The sequence below is a fragment of the Oncorhynchus tshawytscha genome, linkage group LG25 (assembly GCF_018296145.1).
Source record: "Oncorhynchus tshawytscha isolate Ot180627B linkage group LG25, Otsh_v2.0, whole genome shotgun sequence".
Lineage (NCBI taxonomy): Eukaryota > Metazoa > Chordata > Actinopteri > Salmoniformes > Salmonidae > Oncorhynchus > Oncorhynchus tshawytscha.
This window is the reverse complement of record NC_056453.1, coordinates 18,756,751-18,776,924: the sequence shown is the minus strand read 5'-3', so window position 1 is coordinate 18,776,924 and position 20,174 is coordinate 18,756,751. Positions and strand designations below refer to the sequence as shown.

Genomic DNA, 20,174 nt, shown 5'->3' with positions numbered 1-20,174 from the left:
CATGACCGCAGTAAAATTCAATGTGACTGCTGAGTCATGGTAATCTCCTGTTATGCACTCTGGACATGCATTAGTAGTACGATCATCAGGTAACTAATGGCCTGGTACTTAGGGCTCTATTTAAGCAATAAGGCATGGGGGGGGTGTGGTATATTGCCAATATACCACGGCTAAAGGATGTTATTTTGCATGACGCAATGGGGAGTGCCTGGATACAGCCCTTAGCTATGGCATATTAGTCATATACCACAAACCCCCGAGGTGCCTTATTGCTATTTTAAACTGGTTATCAATGTAATTGGAGCAGCACAAATACATGTTTTGTCATACCCGTGGTATACGGCTGTCAGCCAATCAGCATTCAGGGCTCGAACCACCCAGTTTATAATATGAAATAACTTGCTTTGTGCAAACTTGTTTGTAAAAAGATATATGTATAGATTAACGTGTTAGAATATCTTGTTTGGGCCTCCCGAGAGGCGCAGTGGTCTAAGGCATCACTACAGACCCTGGTTCGTTCCCAGGCTGTGTCGCAACCGGCCGTGACTGGGAGACCCATGAGGTGATGCACAATTGGCCCAGCGTCGTTTCGGGTTAGGGGACAGTCTGGCCGGCCTGGACGTCCTTGTTCCATTGCGCTCTAGCGACTCCTTGTGGCGGGCTGGGCGCATGCACACTGTATGGTGTTTCCTCCGACACATTGGTGCAGCTGGCTTCTGGGTTAAGCGAGCAGTGTGTCAAGTAGCAGTGCGGCTTGGCAGGGTCGTGTTTCGGAGGATTCATGGCTCTCGACCTTCACCTCTCCTGAGTCCGTACGAGAGTTGCAGCAATGGGACAAGATTGTAACTACCAATTGGATATCACGAAAAAGGGGTAAAAAATATGTTTAAAATATGTTTGACCATTTGTCCTTGTCTTACTTTCAAAATCTGTTCAGCTGAAACCAGAAAAAAGGACACAATCATGTTTGGCATTTCAAAACAACAAAGACTATGCTTTGTCTGTCTAGTAAACAAGCGCTTTCGGAAACTTTTGGTACATCCATTTCTATCCCTTCCATTACATTTCTATCCCTTCCATTACATTTCTATCCCTTCCATTACATTTCTATCCCTTCCATTACATTTCTATCCCTTCCATTACACATCTTTGTCATTCTTGGAAAAGGAAAATGTGCCTTAAATATTAATGTTCCGTCTCTCCCTGGTCTCCAGGACCACTATGACTGGGGGTTGAGGGCCATCAAGTCTGTCCTGGTGGTGGCTGGCTCCCTGAAGCGGGGTGACCCAGATCGGCCTGAGGACCAGGTCCTCATGCGGGCTCTGAGAGACTTCAACATCCCTAAGATCGTGACAGATGACATGCCAGTGTTCATGGGGCTTATCGGAGACCTGTTCCCTGCTCTGGACGTCCCCAGGAAGAGAGACCTGGAGTTTGAGAAGCATGTCAAGCAGTCTGTGCTGGACCTCAAATTACAGGCTGAGGATAACTTTGTACTGAAGGTGAGTTGTAATTACCGGTTGACCAGGGTGGGCTGTTTCAGCCTTTAGAGAGTGTTGGTTAAAAGTTATGTTTTCATGTTGATGAATGACTTAATGAATGAAACAATTCATATATAACAAGTGACCCAGGCCTAGAATCATCCAAAAATACATGAAAAGACACCGTTTTTTGACGGTAGTTGATAGCCCTGTAAGAGCACAGCCCATAATACTGTAATGTCCCTGACCTTCAATAACACTGCCAGGGAAAAAAAGCCACACTTCAATCTTGGTAATTAACAATAAAACAACAAATTCAGCTTTTGCGTTCCTCTGCTACTAGTTCCCTTTTCTCCAAAAGCCATGTACCTGGTGTTACACTGTACTGTATCAGTGGTAAGTACACATTAGTGTCAGAGCAGTCTGGGTTGTGGATGAATCGGCCAAATATACCCAACCCAAACCCTCCGGTTATACTGTAATAACGTCCCAGGTGGAAAGGTCCACCGTCCTTATTCTAGCCATTATGCTGCGTTCACACACACACACACACACGCACACATATACAATGTCAGAGACAGAGGAAAGCGGGGCCAGGGGAAATGAGTGCAATCTGCAGCAGGTCAAAGCGGTATGGTAGCAACGTAATGACACTCCATCACGCCGCTGTACCGCAAGAGCAGCTCTTAACCCTGCCACTGTCACAGACACCACACATGGATATAAACAGGGAGAGAACAGACTGATGAGACAACGGCAGGTCAATAATGATCCATTTGTATCGTCTGAACCTTACACTCTCCGTCTCTGTCGGACACTCTATTCCCTGAAGCCATGTTAAACTATATTATAGTGCACGACTTTTGGCCACATTCTGTTGGTCAGTAAGATTAGAGTGAAAGGAGGAAGTCCAGAGGGGAATGGGTTTATTTGACTTTAGTGTTAGCCTCTCATAATGTTAGCCTGTTGTAGTGTTAGCCTCTCATAATGTTAGCCTGTTGTGGTGTTAGCCTCTCATAATGTTAGCCTGTTGTAGTGTTAGCCTCTCATTTTTGCCTGTTGTAGTGTTAGCCTCTCATAATGTTAGCCTGTTGTAGTGTTAGCCTCTCATAATATTAGCCTGTTGTACTGTTAGCCTCTCATAATGTTAGCCTGTTGTAGTGTTAGCCGCTTGTAGCGCTAGCATTAGCACCTGTCAGCTGCCCACATCTCAAATCTAATATCAATGTGGGTCTTTCGGATGCTAACACTATGGTGAGGGTGAATAGCTTGAGTCAATTGCATTGATTGAGAATGCCGTCAGTGAGTTTCACTGTGAAAGGAAATATGATTTTCTCTTGCACTCTCGCTCTCTCTCGTTTTCTAACCGTTACAGAGACTTTGATATTTGCCATAATGTACTTTAATCTGTTATTTTCTCATGTTCCTGTCACATCCACAATTCAAGTTGTTCATATTTTGTGTATCAAAGTGTTGCTGATATTAATGAGGTGAATTTGATACTTTACATAACACAGATGAGTCTGTTTTAGAGGTAGCATAATTTGTTCTTTTCACACTGTTTGCTGTTTGCTTTATGCAGTAAATACTGCTCTTTCACAGAGCTGTAACGTGAGTGACACACTGTATGGTACTGATCTACTCTGCTGCATTGCAGTGTACCATACCATTCTGTATTGCAATACCATACTATTTGTCTCTACCTTTCTCTCCCTGGCTCTCGCTCTCTCCTTCCTTCCCCCAGGTGGTACAGTTGGAAGAGTTGCTGGCGGTGCGCCACTCTGTGTTTGTGGTGGGTAATGCAGGCACAGGGAAGAGCCAGGTGATGAGGTCTCTCCAACGGACTTACCAGAACATGAAGCGGAGGCCCGTGTGGGCGGACCTCAACCCCAAAGCTGTGACCAATGATGAGCTGTTTGGCATCATCAACCCTGCAACCAGGGAGTGGAGGGATGGTGAGGGGAGGGCATGATGATGATGGTCGTGATGGTGATGGTGATGATGATTGTCATGATGGTGATGATGATATGACCAACAAATAGACCTTTGATACATGTCTGTTTTCCAGGTCTGTTCTCTAACATCATGCGTGAGCTGGCTAACCTCAGCCACACTGGGCCTAAATGGATCGTACTGGATGGAGACATAGACCCCATGTGGATTGAGTCTCTCAACACTGTCATGGACGACAACAAGGTGTGTGTCTGTCTTCCTGTCTGTGGTTCTCTGTCCGTCTGTGTAATAACTCTCTGTACCTTTCCCTGCATTAGGTGTTAACCCTGGCGAGTAATGAACGTATCCCTCTCAACCCGACCATGAGGTTGGTGTTTGAGATCAGCCACCTCCGGACTGCTACTCCTGCTACTGTATCTAGAGCTGGTATGCTAGTCATTCGCCTCCTCCATTACCTCTTCTCCTCGTCTCCTTATCCTATCCCTGTCCCCCTGCTCTCCTCTTCTTTTGTTGTTATCCTAGACCACATATTTCACAGTTAGATCACATTTGACATGTATTTGTACGTACTGTGTAGTTACCTGTTTACATGTGACTACAGAGTAACAAGCTCTGCTTGTCCCTCCAGGCATTTTGTATATCAACCCAGCAGATCTGGGCTGGAACCCACCTGTATCCAGCTGGATTGACAGGAGGGAGGTCCAATCGGAGAAGGCCAACCTGACAATCCTGTTTGACAAGTACCTCCCCTCATGTCTAGACACCCTCAGGTCCAGGTAACACATCAGCTGTCAGTATGGAATGGTTCATAGTGATCTAGATGGTTCCTCTGGACTGAGGGGGAGAGACTGTAGACATGGAAGAAGGTGAGAGGGTGAGAGGGAGTAAGAAAGGTTAGAGAGAGAGAAGACAGAGAGGGCGAGTGACAGAGAACAATAGGCCTAAATAGTGTAAGACATAAAACAAATATATATACTGTATATTTATTTCACTGATGGTCTTACCCCTATGTCTGTAATGTGTGTGTGGTCAGGTTTAAGAAGATCATCCCAGTCCCGGAGCAGAGTATGGTCCAGATGCTGTGCCATCTGTTGGAGTGTCTGTTAACCCCAGAACACACCCCTCCAGACTGCCCTAAGGAACTCTACGAACTCTACTTTGTCTTCGGTGCTGTCTGGGCCTTCGGAGGTGCCATGTTCCAGGACCAGGTAGGATGGTTGAATGATTCCTATGATTGTGGTTGGTCCTCTGTAGCTCAGTGGGGCTTGCAACACCAGGATAGTGGGTTAGATTCCTAGGACCACCCGTACTTAAAATGTAAGTTGCTTTGGATAAAAGTGTCTCCTAAATGGCAAATATTATTATGAAGTATTTTTGTGAGACACATTCCTACGTAGTGGATAAGTGCTTTCCCTCAGAGTCAAAGAATAAAATAGATTGCTTCAGAAAAAGTGGTATACTTTTATCACGGGTGCAAACGCTTTAGTAAATCGTCATCTAATTCGCTCTCCAACTCCCCTCAAAGCTTCAGATGATGAGAATTGCTTCACATATATTTCAGTAAAGTATGGTGGCTTTCAATGCGAGGACTCCGTACTGTATTGCAGCTTCATCTTCAGAACTAAGTGTATTCCACTCACAGTCCTAAACACTATAGCCGGCTGAATTTTTAACCAGAGGCGAACAAAGTGACGAGCGGTTGCTAAGCAACCCAGACAGCTCCGTACAGTAACCATGTCCATTTATGTTACGGGATAAAACAGTCTCTCCTAGCATACCAATGTACTCCACTATATTTCCTTATCTACACTGCATTTATATGCTAAGTGGGTTTATTGACTGTAGAGCAGGGCCTGAACACAGTAGACAGCCTGGAGAGAGGGAAAGGAGAGAGGAGAGAGAGGAAATAACAGCTCAGGGATTTTAATTTTTTACTGATGGGTACCCACTGGCCACAGACGTCATTTCAACATCAAGTTCAACATCAACTCAACATTAAGGTTGAGTTGTTAACTAATGTGAATTCAACGTGAAATCAACAAAAATGTCCCCAAGTCATTGGATTTAGGTTCAAATTTACAATGATGACTTTTTTGAAAATCCAATCGCTTTTCCACGTTGAATCATCGTCATCACATTGACTTTTCTTGTTGAAATGACATGGAAACAATGTTAACCAGTTTCCACTAGTGGGTAGTTGTTCCACCGGTGGGTAGTTGGATAGGAGTGTCTTTGTTTCATTTGATTGTTTTTTAATGCAGACCGAAAGTGTGATCGCAACGCAATTAACCATGGCTTCCTCTCCCAGAAGTATCTCAAGACTATTGAGATTGACCCAATGTTTGTCTCTCCATGTGTGTGTGTGTGTGTGTGTGTGTGTGTGTGTGTGTGTGTAGTTGGTGGACTACCGTGTGGAGTTCAGTAAGTGGTGGGTGACAGAGTTTAAGACCATCAAGTTCCCCTCCCAGGGGACCGTGTTTGACTACTACATTGACACCGACACCAAGAAGTTTGAACCCTGGTCCAAGATGGTGCCCAGGTTCGAGATGGATGCTGATATTCCTCTACAGGTACGGTAAAGTCTTGTGTTACTGGTGTCACTTCATGTCACTTCTATAGTGACAATATACCATGCATTAGCTGCTTCAAAGCTCTTCTATGTAGTCATCGACGGTCTACAGTAAAATATCTTCTCATTACATATTCTTTACAATTTATCAGATGCTCTTTTACCAGATGCTCGTCTCCAGAGCAATTTACAATAAGTGAACATCAGTGGCGTAAATATTGCACAACATCCGGCTTGAAGGACCACAATAAGTAATGGTTTAGGTTGTAATTGGAGTTGAGTAATCTGATCCTAGATCTGTGGGGAAACACCAACCTGTAGAGTATCTACAGTCTATCTGAACTCTGTCCCCTATCACCCCTCTCCCAAGGCATGTCTGGTCCACACCACAGAGACTATCCGCGTCCGTTACTTCATGGACCGCCTCTTGGAACGCCGCCGGCCCGTCATGCTGGTCGGGAATGCCGGTACTGGGAAGTCTGTTCTGGTCGGAGACAAACTGGGATCACTGGACCAGGAGAAATACATGATCAAAAACGTCCCCTTCAATTATTACACCACCTCTGCCATGCTACAGGGTAGGGAATGGTCTGCTACTACTAGTGTACAACTGCAAATAAATATACTGTAGCCTAGCTGGTTCTCTCCATTCCCTCTTTCTACACTCATCCTCCATCCATCTCTTTCTACACTCATCCTCCATCCATCTCTTTCTACACTCATCCTCCATCCATCTTTCTACACTCATCCTGCATTGATCTTTCTACACTCATCCTCCATCCATCTTTCTACACTCATCCTGCATTGATCTTTCTACACTCATCCTGCATTGATCTTTCTACACATCCCCCATTGATCTTTCTACACTCATCCTCCATTGATCTTTCTACACTCATCCTCCTTCCATCTCTTTCTGCACTCATCCTCCATCCATCTCTTTCTGCACTCATCCTCCATTCATCTCTTTTTACATTCCCATTCCTCTCTCTTTCCACTCTCATCCTCTCCCTCTTCCCTCTCTCCTGCAGCGGTGTTGGAGAAGCCCCTGGAGAAGAAGGCAGGCCGTAACTATGGTCCTCCAGGCAGCAGGAGGCTGGTCTACTTCATAGACGATATGAACATGCCAGAGGTGGACGCCTACGGCACCGTGCAGCCACACACACTCATACGCCAACACCTGGACTACAACCACTGGTGAGAGGACGTGCACACACAGACCCTGCAGTCACACACACTCATACGCCAACACCTGGACTACAACCACTGGTGAGAGGACGTGCACACACAGACCCTGCAGTCACACACACTCATACGCCAATGTAACAGTGCTCTTGCGTCTGTTCTTGCGTTGTGTACAACCATCGACACAGACTCCAACTTGTAGCACCAATCATGGAGATTTATTCTGATAAATACAGCACAAAATTGCACATAATGAAATGCACGGCTCACCATCCAACAATGCACTCACGCACTGTACAAAATATATGAAACCCCCCCACTAGACACAGTAAGTTGCTAGCTAGTATTGGCGGGAATTCTTTACAACAAAATGCACAACAAATATGCACCGAAAACGCTGCATCTTATGTGTGATGTTCTAATAATATTTACAAACAAATTGATATAAATTGTACTTTAAAATCATCACTTGGGAGTATAAAAATCACTTTTCAACCAACAAATTACCGCTGGTTTGGTGCTTGTTCACTGGGACGATTCTAATTTAAACATCCGCCTTCGTAAGCAAGCCACGCAAACCAGCCAATAAGATGCCATGTTGAGTAGGTGAAGACAAGACAAAACTAAAAACAAAAGCCCATTGGCTTAACAATAAAGTGGCAATGTGAATCACCAATATAACCCTGTTACACCAAACACCTGGATTGTGAGGCACAGCTGAGTGAGCATAATCATTCGCTTTTTAAAAATTTTGCTGAACTGATGGTCTGCATCTGATGGTCAGTCTGAGGGGATGGAGAGTGCAGTGGTGAGGCTGCCTCTCACACGACTCACCATCCCTCTCTCCCTCCCTCCACTGAGAAAAGTGGACAGTCTTCAAGCTGATGGTGAAACTCAAGTCGCAGTGCATTGTTTCTGCCTCATGCACCAATTAATGTTGTTAATTCGATGTCCAGATAAAGTGAAATATGACTTGATATAAAAAAAAGAGTCAAGCCGCTAATAATAACAACGCAGGCTTACGGAAACACTTTGCTGTAGTCGTTCATTACAGCTGCAGTGCTGGTTGTAGCGCGAGTGGAAGTAGGGAGAACGTGCATTTTATGGCTTATAAAAGTTTTGAACAAAGTGTTGACATTGCTGAATAACTTAAACATGGATTTACTCATAAAAACAGCAGCGCTTTGCTGTATTCGTTGAATCTCTCACTAGTCATGCTTTTAAAAGTTTTGAAATCTCAGTTTCAGCTTTGCTGTGTGCTCAAGGCTTCTTTTTACAGTCTATGGCTCAAGGAGACTGCAGACGCTGTGATCTAAGCTATCTGATTTGCCAGCAGTAGGCCAATAGGTGCACTTGATTTGCTTTCTGGGTTCTACCTTCAGACACATGAAATGGTTTAAAATGGGAAACTTTGCCTTCCCAGCGCTAGGGCTTCTGAATCAAGTGCCCCTACTGCCAACAGCATGAAACAAATAACAAAAATAGGAACGCAAGGCTTTATCATATTTTTTTTAGCAGAAATGTTTGGTGATCGACTAGGAATGCTTTGGAGATCAACCAGTTGATCAACCGGTTGGTGACCACTGCAGTAGATGTATACCTTTTGTCCCATGTATTGTTATCACAGGTGACCGTGATGTGTTATGGAAAAGAACTATGTTCCACTTCATAATTTAAGAACCCCATAAATGTTGGACAATTACAGTAAAGGCACATTTATTCAGAGTTACTGTACTACAGCTCTTTTAAAGAGGGTACTGGCTGGTTAACCCTGCTATAGCAAACCTACTGCAGTGGGTTAGTCCAATAATTGATCTGTTATTCAGCTTACTACAGCAGAGCATGTCTTCAGTTTACTATTCAAAGGGACACTCACTGCAGTTGCTGTTACTAAAATATGCTACAACTTAAATGATGTCCAATGTGAGAGCTTGGGCATGTGATTTTCCTTAAAAGGATTGTGTAGTTGGGGCATCAGGCATAGTAAGCGTATTGTAGACACAGCCACAGTGTGTGTGTGTGTGTGTGTGTGTGTGTGTGTGTTTTACACACGGTCAGCCAGTAGAGTTATGGAGAGTATCTCAGGTATGAAATTGAGAGGGAAAAGGGTGTTACTAAACTATGCTGGCTTAAGGCAGAATTGAGGCGTGCATATTGACAGGAGCACATGAAGAGTGTGTTTCTGTATTTCATTGCAATGTGTATGTGCCTGTGGACGTGTTTAACTATACTTATGGGGACCAGAAGTCCCCACAAGAATAGTAAACGAACAAAACATTGACATTTTGTTAGTCCCCATACGGTCAAATGCTATATTGAACAAAAATATAGACGCAACATGTAAAGTGTTTCTTGAGCTGAAATAAAAGATCGTAGAAATGTTTCGTACACACACAAAAACGTATTGTGCACAAATTTGTTTACATCGCTGTTAGTGAGCATTTCTCATTTGCCAAGATAATCCATCCACCTGACAGGTGTGGAATATCAAGAAGCTGATTAAACAGTATCACGTTCTTTAAGGATCGTAGACAGGTGCAGGAATGCGTAATAGGGGGTTTTATGACTCCACCCAAAATACATGAACATGATACGGGGACGAAGCCCAAAACAAACAAGTATATAAAATACACACGGATGTAACCCAAACAAAAGAGTGAGGTTTAAACCTCTAAAGATTACACGGGGCGAGACCCGTAATAACACTACACAGGACGAGACCCGAAATGACAAGTGCACCAGCAGCGGGACGTAACCGGCCTCGGGGACGACCACAGGGGCACGGTGCACCAGCAGGGGGACGACACCGGCCTCGGAGACGACCACAGGGGCGCGGTGTGGGTCGGGCAGTGCACCAATGGTGAAAATCACTGCGGTGGCGGTCGGCCTGTTCCTTGTGCCGACGCACGGCCCACCAGTTCCTTGTGCCGACGCACGGCCCGCTGGTGACGAGTGTGCGCAGCGTTCCAGGTCTCCTCAGCGCACCCAAACCACTCGTCCACCGCAGGGGCCTCAGTCTGGCTCGAATGCCAAGGTGCCAAGGCCGGCTGATACCCCAACACGCACTGAAAAGGAGTGAGGTTAGTGGAGGAGTTGCGGAGGGAATTCTGCGAGTACCCCCCCAAGGTAGAAAATCCGTCCACTCCCCCGGCCGGTCCTGACAGTAACACCTTAGGTACCTGCCCACTTCCTGATTGACCCTCTCCACCTGCCCATTAGCTTGAGGATGGTACCTGGATGTGAGACTGACCGTGACCCCAAGGCATTCCATGAACGCTTTCCATACGCGTGAGGTGAACTAAGGACAATGATCTGACACAATGTCCTCTGGGATCCCGTAGTGCCGGAAGACGTGTGTAAAAAGAGCCTCCATGGTTTGCATGACCGACGGGAGCCCACGCAGAGGAATGAGGCGACAAGCTTTGGAAAACCAGTCCACAACGACAAGATCGGTGGTGTTCCCCTGGGAGGGGGGAAGGTCGATGACAAAGTCCACCGAGAGGTGAGACCAGGGAACCGGCAGGGGAAGGAGCTTTCCATAAGGGAGGTGTCTGAGTGTCTTTGACTGAGCCCAGATGGAGCAGGAAGAGACGTCCTAGCCAAGGTGGGCCACCAGTACTTCTCAGACAGGCAGGCGATGGTACGGCTTTTCCCAGGATGACCCGATACAGGCGCCATGTGTGCCAGTTAAGGAGGCAGTCCTGTACACCTGTGGGCATGTAGGCGCGGTTTTCTGGGCACTGTGCAGGTGCGGGTTCCGTGCGCAGGGCCTGCCGTATGTCGGCATCCACGTCCCACACCACTGGCACGATGATATGGAACGGAGGGATGATGGGGGTCTCCTCTCCCTGCTTCTCCTCTTTATCATAGAGGTGAGACAGGACGTCCACCTTCACGTTCTTCGAGCCTGGCCTATAGGAAAGCATGAATTGGATCCTGGCGAAGAGTAGAGCCCATCTGGCCTGTCTCGGGTTTAGCCTCTTCGCTGCCCTGATGTACTCCAGGTTGCGGTGGTCCGTCCACACCCGGAAAGGGTGTTTGGACCACTCCAGCCAGTGTCTCCATGCCTTCAGAGTCTTCTTGACCTTCTTAAGTCTTCCCGACTCCTACTTCAGAGGCTTCCAACTCAACGTGGAAGGGGAGTGATGGGTTGGGATGTGCCAGCACGGGAGCAATGGTGAAGCGTGCCTTCAGTGTCTCTGCCTCTGCCATCCAACGAAGCCGCTGGGAACCTGCTCTCAGCAGGGAGGTAAGAGGCGCGACCACCGTGCTGAAGACCCGGAAGCCCCGGATGAACCTCCGGAAATAGTTGGCGAACCCCAGGAATCGCTGGACTGCTTTCACAGAGTTGGGGATGGGCCATAACCTGACGCGTTGCTCCTCCATTTCCACTCCCTCCGTGGACATGAGGTAGTACAAAAATGACAACGACCGCTTCCCAGCACAGACTTGACTAACGAGACATGCTGGGCGCGGTCAGCAGAATAGATCAAATTGTTGTCTATATAAACCACCACGCCCCAAAACACTTTGTCCTGGAAGACTGAAGGAGTATTAGACAGACCAAAAGGCATTCTGAGATACTTGTAATGGCCCGTGGTCATGGAAAAGGCTGTCGCCTGCACGAATGCGCACCAGATTGTAGGCGCTCCTCAAGTCCAGTTTCGTGAAGCACTGCGCCCTGTGCATTTGTTCGATGATGGTTGGGATAAGGGGTAAAGAGTAGCTGAGCTTTACGGTGCCTTTATCCAGAGATAATCAATGCAGGGGCACCGTCCCCCATCTTTCTTTTTAACAAAAAAGAAGCTCGAGGAGGCTGGTGACGTAGAGGGGTGGATAAAACCCTGCTGGAGGCTCTCCTGCCCAGTCATGTGAAATCAATAGATTAGGGATTCATTTCATTGACTGATTTTCTTATATGAACTATAACTCAGTAAAATCATTGAAATGTTTGTTTAGTATATTTATTGGGTTTTAGGGTTAAGGTGGAATTAGTGTTATGGTTAGAATTAGGTTTGGGGTTAGGAGTTAGGTTTAGGGTTTGGGGTTAGGTTTTCGGGTTAAGTTAGGGATTTTGAATGGTTATAAATTGTGTCCCCCCACAAGGTTAGTTAAACAAGACTGTGTGTGTGTGTGTGTGTGTGTGTGTGTGTGTGTGTCCAGGTATGACAGGAGTAAGCTGCTGCTGAAAGAGGTCCACAGTGTGCAATACGTGTCCTGCATGAACCCTACAGCAGGCAGCTTCACTATTAACCCACGACTACAGGTACACACACAGACACGCTTACAAACAAGCACAGACAAACACGCATGCACTCACACACATGCATGCATATCTGATGATGTTCCGTTGTCTCTATTGCAACGTTTCATTAGCACAATTATGAACCCCTATACATATACACATCATTTTCTAATTTTGTCCATTTCTCTTTGTAGCGTCACTTCTCAGTGTTTGCCTTGTCCTTCCCTGGAGCGGAGGCTCTTAGCACCATCTACAGTTCCATCCTCTCTCAGCACCTCAGGGGAGAGGGCTTCAGTGCTGCCCTGCAGAAGAGCTGTCCTACCCTGGTCCAGCTAGCTCTGGCCCTCCATCAGAGACTCACCTCCACCTTCCTGCCCACCGCTGTCAAGTTCCACTACATCTTTAACCTCCGAGACCTCTCCAACATATTCCAGGTGATGAATGCAAATGAATGAATGGATTGACGGGTGCACACACACACACACACACACACACATTTACAATTTACTATCCCTGGTGACATTTTTTACATTGATGCAAATGTTCAGTTACTGAAGCTGGTACTGTACACTCAAAACTAAGACCTAGGGCATTTTCTCCTTCATTCATGAATTGTTCCATTAAAACAGCACTAGTTAAATGATTTGGCATGTGCACTCAAAACCCATCTCTTTAACTTTTTTAATATACTGTATCAAAGTTTGGATTGGTAGAGTTTTATTGCACCCCAGGCGGTAAAAGTTAAAGTACTGTAACTAATTTCTCATCTAAATGATTATTGATTTAGTAAGGTGTGCCTAGTGTAGAGAAATAAGGCTGAAATTTGCAGAAAAAGAGAGAAGAATGGATTTGCTCTCAGGGGTGTTTGTAACGATTTAATGTATTTAAATGAATATTATATTATACTGTAACCTCTAAAGCTGTCATGAGAGAGAAGCTTATGCGCAATATTTTTCTGTCACGATCCTCAGCGATTCCGGGGGGGGCAAAGACTCTCATTTAATACAAGCACCAATACATAATTAATACTCTAAGCCATTCAAGCATAGTACTTTAGTTTTCATAATTCCTTCCCTGAGACCTCCAAGCCTTGGAACTGTTTCGAGTCACACCCTTATCCTCTTATAAAATGTGCATACAGAACGTCAGAATGTACAGTAAGTCATACTTCAAAAGAACAGGTTCTCAGTTATTCATCATTATTAGCCTTAAATCTAAGAGTTCAGGTTTAGCAATTATAATGAGTTGAGGTTGAGCTATTATAATTATTCTAACCTCACCTTTAACGATGAGGGACCATAGATTCAACACTAGAGAGTTTATTATCTATAATTACAGACCATGGACTCCAGCCCTGCTGACCCCTTTGTGTTACCTTTTAGACCTTCAATCAACGTTGACGACAGTACAGCATTGATTTCAATAGCAGTGGCCTGATGGGGGTAGAGCTCATTAAACTTAGCTTTTGAACTTTGAAGAGTCTCAGTGCGGTGCGTTTTGGTGAATCCTGCGTTCTAAAGGGTCTGTGTAGTGTCACTGGTGTCAAGCGGGTAGAGGGTGTGGGAGAAAGGTGGGAGAAAGAGAGAGAGAGCGCAGGATGAATCCTTGTTGTTTTTTCAGCTGGGGTAATAAGGAGAAAGTGAGATGGGGCTCAGACACAGCCCATAGTTCTCTTTTGAACTTGTCTCTCCATATGTCTTCACTATTCAGCTGCTAACTAGCTCCAGGGCCTGAGGATAGCTAGCTACACAGGGTTGAAGAGACACAGCCTGCTCACACACTCTAGTCCACATTCCACCTTGTCTGCTTGTCCTCACTGTTTTTAAGAATGGAAAGTTCTTTCATTTACAAATAAAGCTCCTGAAAAGTTTACAAATCATCTTAGTGTCTTCAGACATTGTCTCTGCCCCAAACTTGTTCTTTGAAATAGCTAGTCAGGCGAAGTGAGGACTAGTAAGTATTTTGGCGCAATAGCCACGCAGGTCCTATTGTGTTGGTGCTTACCATTACGTCATAGTATTTCTGCTATCGCAATTTTGCTGTCCTCTTGTGTTCATTAAAGTTAGCGAAATGTGGATTATTTCTGAAGAGCTTTACCTAAGGAACATTAGTTTGGTGACTTTTAATGAAGCAGCAGTTAGTTTAGTTTCTTTGTAAACACTGGAACACTGGTACAATCAGCCCAAGGCGACTACTGCCTCATTATCATCAGCTCTAATGAGGGAAACCAAGCTGACGAACCTAACGGGGGAAAACACTTTGTTACAGCATTTCCAAGAGAAGTTTTCAGACAACATTCAAGGTAGTGTCTAAGCCTTTCTTCTCTTCAGCAGAAATCCTCAGATTTTCCAATAGTTACACTCCTCAAGGTGGTTGTCACAAGGTTGTATTGATGTCACAAGAAGTGATCAGTTCTTTTCTCCGGTATTCCTCTCTCCTCTTTCTGTCACTCTTTGGTTTTCCTCCGTCCCTTATTGATTGAAATACAACCACAAGGCTATCACTAAACACTTTTGTAGTGTTTGTCAAGTTTTCATAGTTACTTTACTGACAACAACTCAAAGCCAGATCCAGCTTAATATGATGACAGAAACACACCATCATCCTATGGGGACATGTTGATGTTTGATAGTTAACTAGATGCCAGTAGCCAAATCCCTGCTAATAGGACAAGAAAAACACTCTATGTTCCTATAGGGATGTGTTGTGAGAGAACTGCATTCCACAGCACCAGACCGTCAGGAACACTGTCTATCGTTTGTTTTTCTGCCGTACACGGCCAGCGGGCATAACAGGGATCTGTCTGGCGAACATCACCCTAAATGAGCTCTGGTAGAACAGAAGGAGAGTGGGAATGAGGGAAAGTGAGAACAAGGGAGAAGAAGAGCGATGGGTAGGGGAGGGAAGGATGGAAGAGAGCAGGAGAGATGAGAGAAAGTTATGTCAGCATGGTTAGGAGAGAGAACTCCATCTACTCTATTGTACTTAGGGTTGCAAAGGGTCAGAAACTTTCCAGGATATTTCCAGAATTTTTCCATCATTTTTAACTTGTTAACAATTTCTGCTAGTTAGTTTTTGCTGCCATGTGGGTTTTAGCTTGCCTGAGCCTCCTAACTGAGGAGTGTTAATTCACCTGTTTCCGTACATTTCATTTTAAAACGTTTATCTTACAAAGGAGTTGTTTAATCTAACTTTTCTAACCTTTACAGGAAAACGCCACAAAAAATCTGATGTGTGGAGACATTTTACTGCAGCTAATGTAGAAGGAAAAGCTGTGTACATTTGCAAATACTGTGCCAAATCATATGTGAAGAATGCAACAAAGATGCAGAATCATCTGGCCAAGTGCAAAAAGTTCCCTCAAGCTCACGACAAGCAACCTCTGACAAAAGTCCCTCTACTTCTATTCGAGGTGAAAATGTTGAATCAGACACCTTATCGATGGCAACAGCTCATGGTCCTCCTGGAATCAGACACCTTATCGATAGCAACAGCTCATGGTCCTCCTGGAATCAGACACCTTATCGATAGCAACAGCTCATGGTCCTCCTGGAATCAGACACCTTACCGATAGCAACAGCTCATGGTCCTCCTGGAATCAGACACCTTATCGATGGCAACAGCTCATGGTCCTCCTGGAATCAGAAGCCTTATCGATGGCAACAGCTCATGGTCCTCCTGGAATCAGACACCTTATCGATGGCAACAGCTCATGGTCCTCCTGGAATCAGACACCTTATTGATAGCAACAGCTCATGGTCCTCCTGGAATCAGACACCTTATCGATAGCAACAGCTCATGGTCCTCCTGGAATCATATGTTTGACTCAATGGAGGAACGTCAGATAAATGCTGATGAATGTCTTGCTCGAGCAGTGCATGCAACTGGTTCACCTCTGATGTTCACAGGCAATGCATATTGGAAGAGATTTCTGAATGTTCTTCTCCCAGCATACACCCCTCCAACCAGACATGCTTTATCTACTCATTTGCTGTATGCAGAGTTCAACAGAGTTCAAGTGAAGGTCAAGCAAATCATAGAGAAAGAAGACTGTATTGCAATCATCTCTGATGGGTGGGCGAATATTTGTGGGCAAGGAATAATTAACTACATAATCTCCACCCCTCAACCAGTATTCTACAAGAGCACAGACACAAGGGACAACAGACACACAGGTCTCTACATTGCAAATGACCTGAAGGCAGTCATCAATGACCTTAGACCACAGACAGTACTTGCACTGGTGACAGACAATGCTGCGAAACATGAATGCTGCTTGGTCTAAAGTGGAGGAGTCCTACCCCTCACATCACACCCATTGGCTGTGCTACTCATGCATTGAATCTGCTCCTCAAGGACATCATGGTACTGAAAACAATGGATACCCTCTAAAAAGGAGCTAAGGAAATGGTTAGGTATGTGAAGGGTCATCAAGTTATAGCAGCAATCTACCTCACCAAGCAAAGTGAGAAGAATAAGAGCACCACATTGAAGCTGCCCAGCAGCACTCGTTGGGGTGGTGTTGTCATCATGTTTGACAGTTTCCTGGAGTGGAAGGAGTCTCTTCAAGAAATGGCCATATCACAGTCAGCCGTATGAACAGCCCCATCAAGAGGATCCTCCTGAATTATGTATTGTGGGAGAGAGTGGTAAGCAGCCTGAAACTCTTTAAACCTGTTGCAGTAGCCATTGCGCGGATTGACGGCGACAATGCCATCCTGCCTGATGTTCAGACTCTGCTTGCAGATGTAAGAGAAGAAATCCGTACTGCCCTGCCCACTTCACTGTTGCTCCAAGCAGAGGAAACTGCTGTTCTGAAATACATCAAAAAGCGTGAAGACTTAAGCCTGAAGTCCATACACGCCGCAGCATACATGTTGGACTCCAAGTATCCTGGCAAGAGCATCCTGTCTGTCGCAGAGATCAACAAGGCCTATGGTTTCATCACTACCGGGTCTCGCCACCTTGGCCTGGATGAGGGAAAGGTTCTTGGCAATCCGGCAAAGTACACTTCCAAGCAAGGGCTTTGGGATGGAGATGCAATATGGCAGTCGTGCCAACATACTGTATCTCATCAGCCAGCTGGTGGAAGGGACTTTATGAATCTGAGGCTCTTTCCCCTGATGCCTCCATCATCCTCCAAATCCCAACAACATCAGCCGCCTCAGTGCGGAACTGGTCCTTGTTTGGGAACACACACACCAAAGCATGCAACAGGCTGACCAATACAAAGGTTGAAAAATTGGTGGCCATCCGGGCAAATTTGAGGCTTTTTGAGCCTGACAACCTCAACGTCCTCAACAAGATTGGAAAGTGACAGTGAAGATGAGGCCTCAGAGTCTGATGTTCAAGAGGTGGACATTGAGGAGGTCCAGGTCAAAGACATGGAAGCCTGAGAGGAGGAAGACAACCAAAGCTTTAGTTTCTAGACTATCATTGTACAGATATGTTGAAAACGTTTTTGGGAGATGCGAGGGATCCTTGGGGATCATTCAATATTCCCTTTCTTTTGTTGTTCAGTGAAATCATCCCATGTGAAGAGTCAACTCATTTAAATAGTTTTTTAACATTTCTATTGTCAGGATTTAATCATTTGCAATTATGTCTACTTATGATAAGGTAAAAGGTTTATGTTTCTGTCTCCATATGATATGGTAAATATATCCAATTCAAAAAACATCTACATTTAAATGGTATGAATATACATTTACATATATTTCCGTTAATTCCCATATATTCCTGTTAATTCCCACGGAAAGTTTCACCTCTGAATATTCCCCAATGTGCAACCCTAATTGTACTGTCTGTCTAACATAGAAAGCCCAGTCCGCTGAGCTGGGGATAGCTGTAGTAGTTAACCAGGGAGGAGGAGAGGTGTTGTTTGGAACCCAGAGCGACTGGTCGGCAGAGAGGAGTGGAAACAATCCTCAGACGAAATCAAATCAAATTGTATTTGTCACATGCTTTGTAAACAACAGTTGTAGACTAGCAGTGAAATGCTTACTTACGGGCCCTTCCCAATAATGCAGAGAGAAAATAATATATATATATATATATATAACTTGGCTATATAAACGGGGTACCAGTACCATGTCTTTGTGTAGGGGTACAAGGTAATTGAGGTTGACTAGGCAACAGGATAGATAATAAAACAGTAACATCAGCGCATTTGATTAATCAAAAGAGTGCAAGAAGGGTTAATGCAGATAGTCCAGGTAGCTATTGGTTAACTATTTAACTAACTGTTTAGCAGTCTTATGGCTTGGGGGTAGAGGCTGGTCCTAGACTTGGTGCATCGGTAGCAGAGAGAACAGTCTGAAGGCTCTGATTCATACCCATCCCTCTCTTCTGTGGACAATGATAGAGGGGGAAGAGGGGTGGGGTGGGGTGGGGGGGCTGCCAAAGGATGACTGGAGGAAAAGGAGAGGAAGATATTACACAGACATCTCCAACGCACTCCGTTACGACAGTCATCATCAGATCGGATTCAGTTGGCTGTAACACGCGAGGTGATGATGACAACGTTGATTTGCATACATTCTGCTGCCTGGAGCACACAGCATCTGTTAGTTTGTGTTTTTTCTCCCTCGGTGACGGGCCGCAGAAAGGGACAAACAGTGCCGGGGCTTCACCGGGCCTATTCCTCGTGCTAGGACAGCTGCTGGGAGAGGAGATGGGATTACACTGAGACATGGATGAGTTCTAGTCTTCCCCTGTGGGACAATGTTAGTGTTTAGCTCATCTGGAGCAAAGCATATCATCTTAGATTAGTTAGACATTCATCTGTTGGAAGGTATTATTTGATTGATCTGAAGTTTGCCATTCAGTTCATTTGGGAGTGTGTTGGAGATGCCAGGGTTTAGCTTCTGAAGAGAAAAGTATGATAAATGGTCTTACTTTTATGAAATATGTGTCTCTTAAATAAACAGTGATTGCTCAGAATACTGTATATACATGAAATCAAACCAAGAAGTCCCATTGATTTATTTTCTTACTTACATAAACCCCTGGTCTTACTTTCTCTCACTCCTTTTCTACCAGCATTTAGACCCAACAGTGATCGACTTACCCACATTTATCTTTCAGAACCTGATCCTTTTTTATGGTATAACTTGACTCTATCTGCCTCCTGTCCTGACCAGGGTATTCTGTTCTGTACCTGTGAGTGTCTGAGGGGTCCTGTGGATCTGGTGAAGATCTACCTCCATGAGTCCAACCGAGTCTACAGAGACAAGATGGTGGAGGACACAGACACACAGGCCTTTGATAAGCTGCAGGCAGACACTGTGAAAAAGTACTATGAGGTAAGGAGAGAGTTTTACCAAGTTACACCCAAAGAAATGGAGACACACACGCAGGCGAGCACGTGGACATACTCCCTTACACACACGCACAGGCACACACACGCAGGCGAGCACGTGGATGTACTCCCTTACACACACGCACAGGCACACACACGCAGGCGAGCACGTGGATGTACTCCCTTACACACACGCACAGGCACACACACGCAGGCGAGCACGTGGACGTACTCCCTTACACACACGCACAGGCACACACACGCAGGCGAGCACGTGGATGTACTCCCTTACACACACGCACAGGCACACACACGCAGGCGAGCACGTGGATGTACTCCCTTACACACACGCACAGGCACACACACGCAGGCGAGCACGTGGATGTACTCCCTTACACACACGCACAGGCACACACACGCAGGCGAGCACGTGGACGTACTCCC

General features: G+C 45.4%; 1 protein-coding gene across 1 annotated transcript in view; it reads left to right on the top strand.

Moving 5' to 3' along the window:
* The window catches only part of dnah9 (dynein, axonemal, heavy chain 9), a 127,189-nt gene that overhangs the window by 36,942 nt on the left and 70,073 nt on the right, over positions 1–20,174 (top strand). The window contains exons 35-46 of the mRNA XM_042306070.1: positions 1,215–1,502; positions 3,226–3,436; positions 3,550–3,677; positions 3,752–3,860; positions 4,063–4,210; positions 4,468–4,642; positions 5,831–6,004; positions 6,374–6,581; positions 7,032–7,197; positions 12,349–12,451; positions 12,625–12,864; positions 19,573–19,734. Of these exons, the coding sequence (XP_042162004.1) occupies positions 1,215–1,502; positions 3,226–3,436; positions 3,550–3,677; positions 3,752–3,860; positions 4,063–4,210; positions 4,468–4,642; positions 5,831–6,004; positions 6,374–6,581; positions 7,032–7,197; positions 12,349–12,451; positions 12,625–12,864; positions 19,573–19,734 (2,112 nt within the window). The remainder of the gene's footprint in view (positions 1–1,214; positions 1,503–3,225; positions 3,437–3,549; positions 3,678–3,751; positions 3,861–4,062; positions 4,211–4,467; positions 4,643–5,830; positions 6,005–6,373; positions 6,582–7,031; positions 7,198–12,348; positions 12,452–12,624; positions 12,865–19,572; positions 19,735–20,174) is intronic.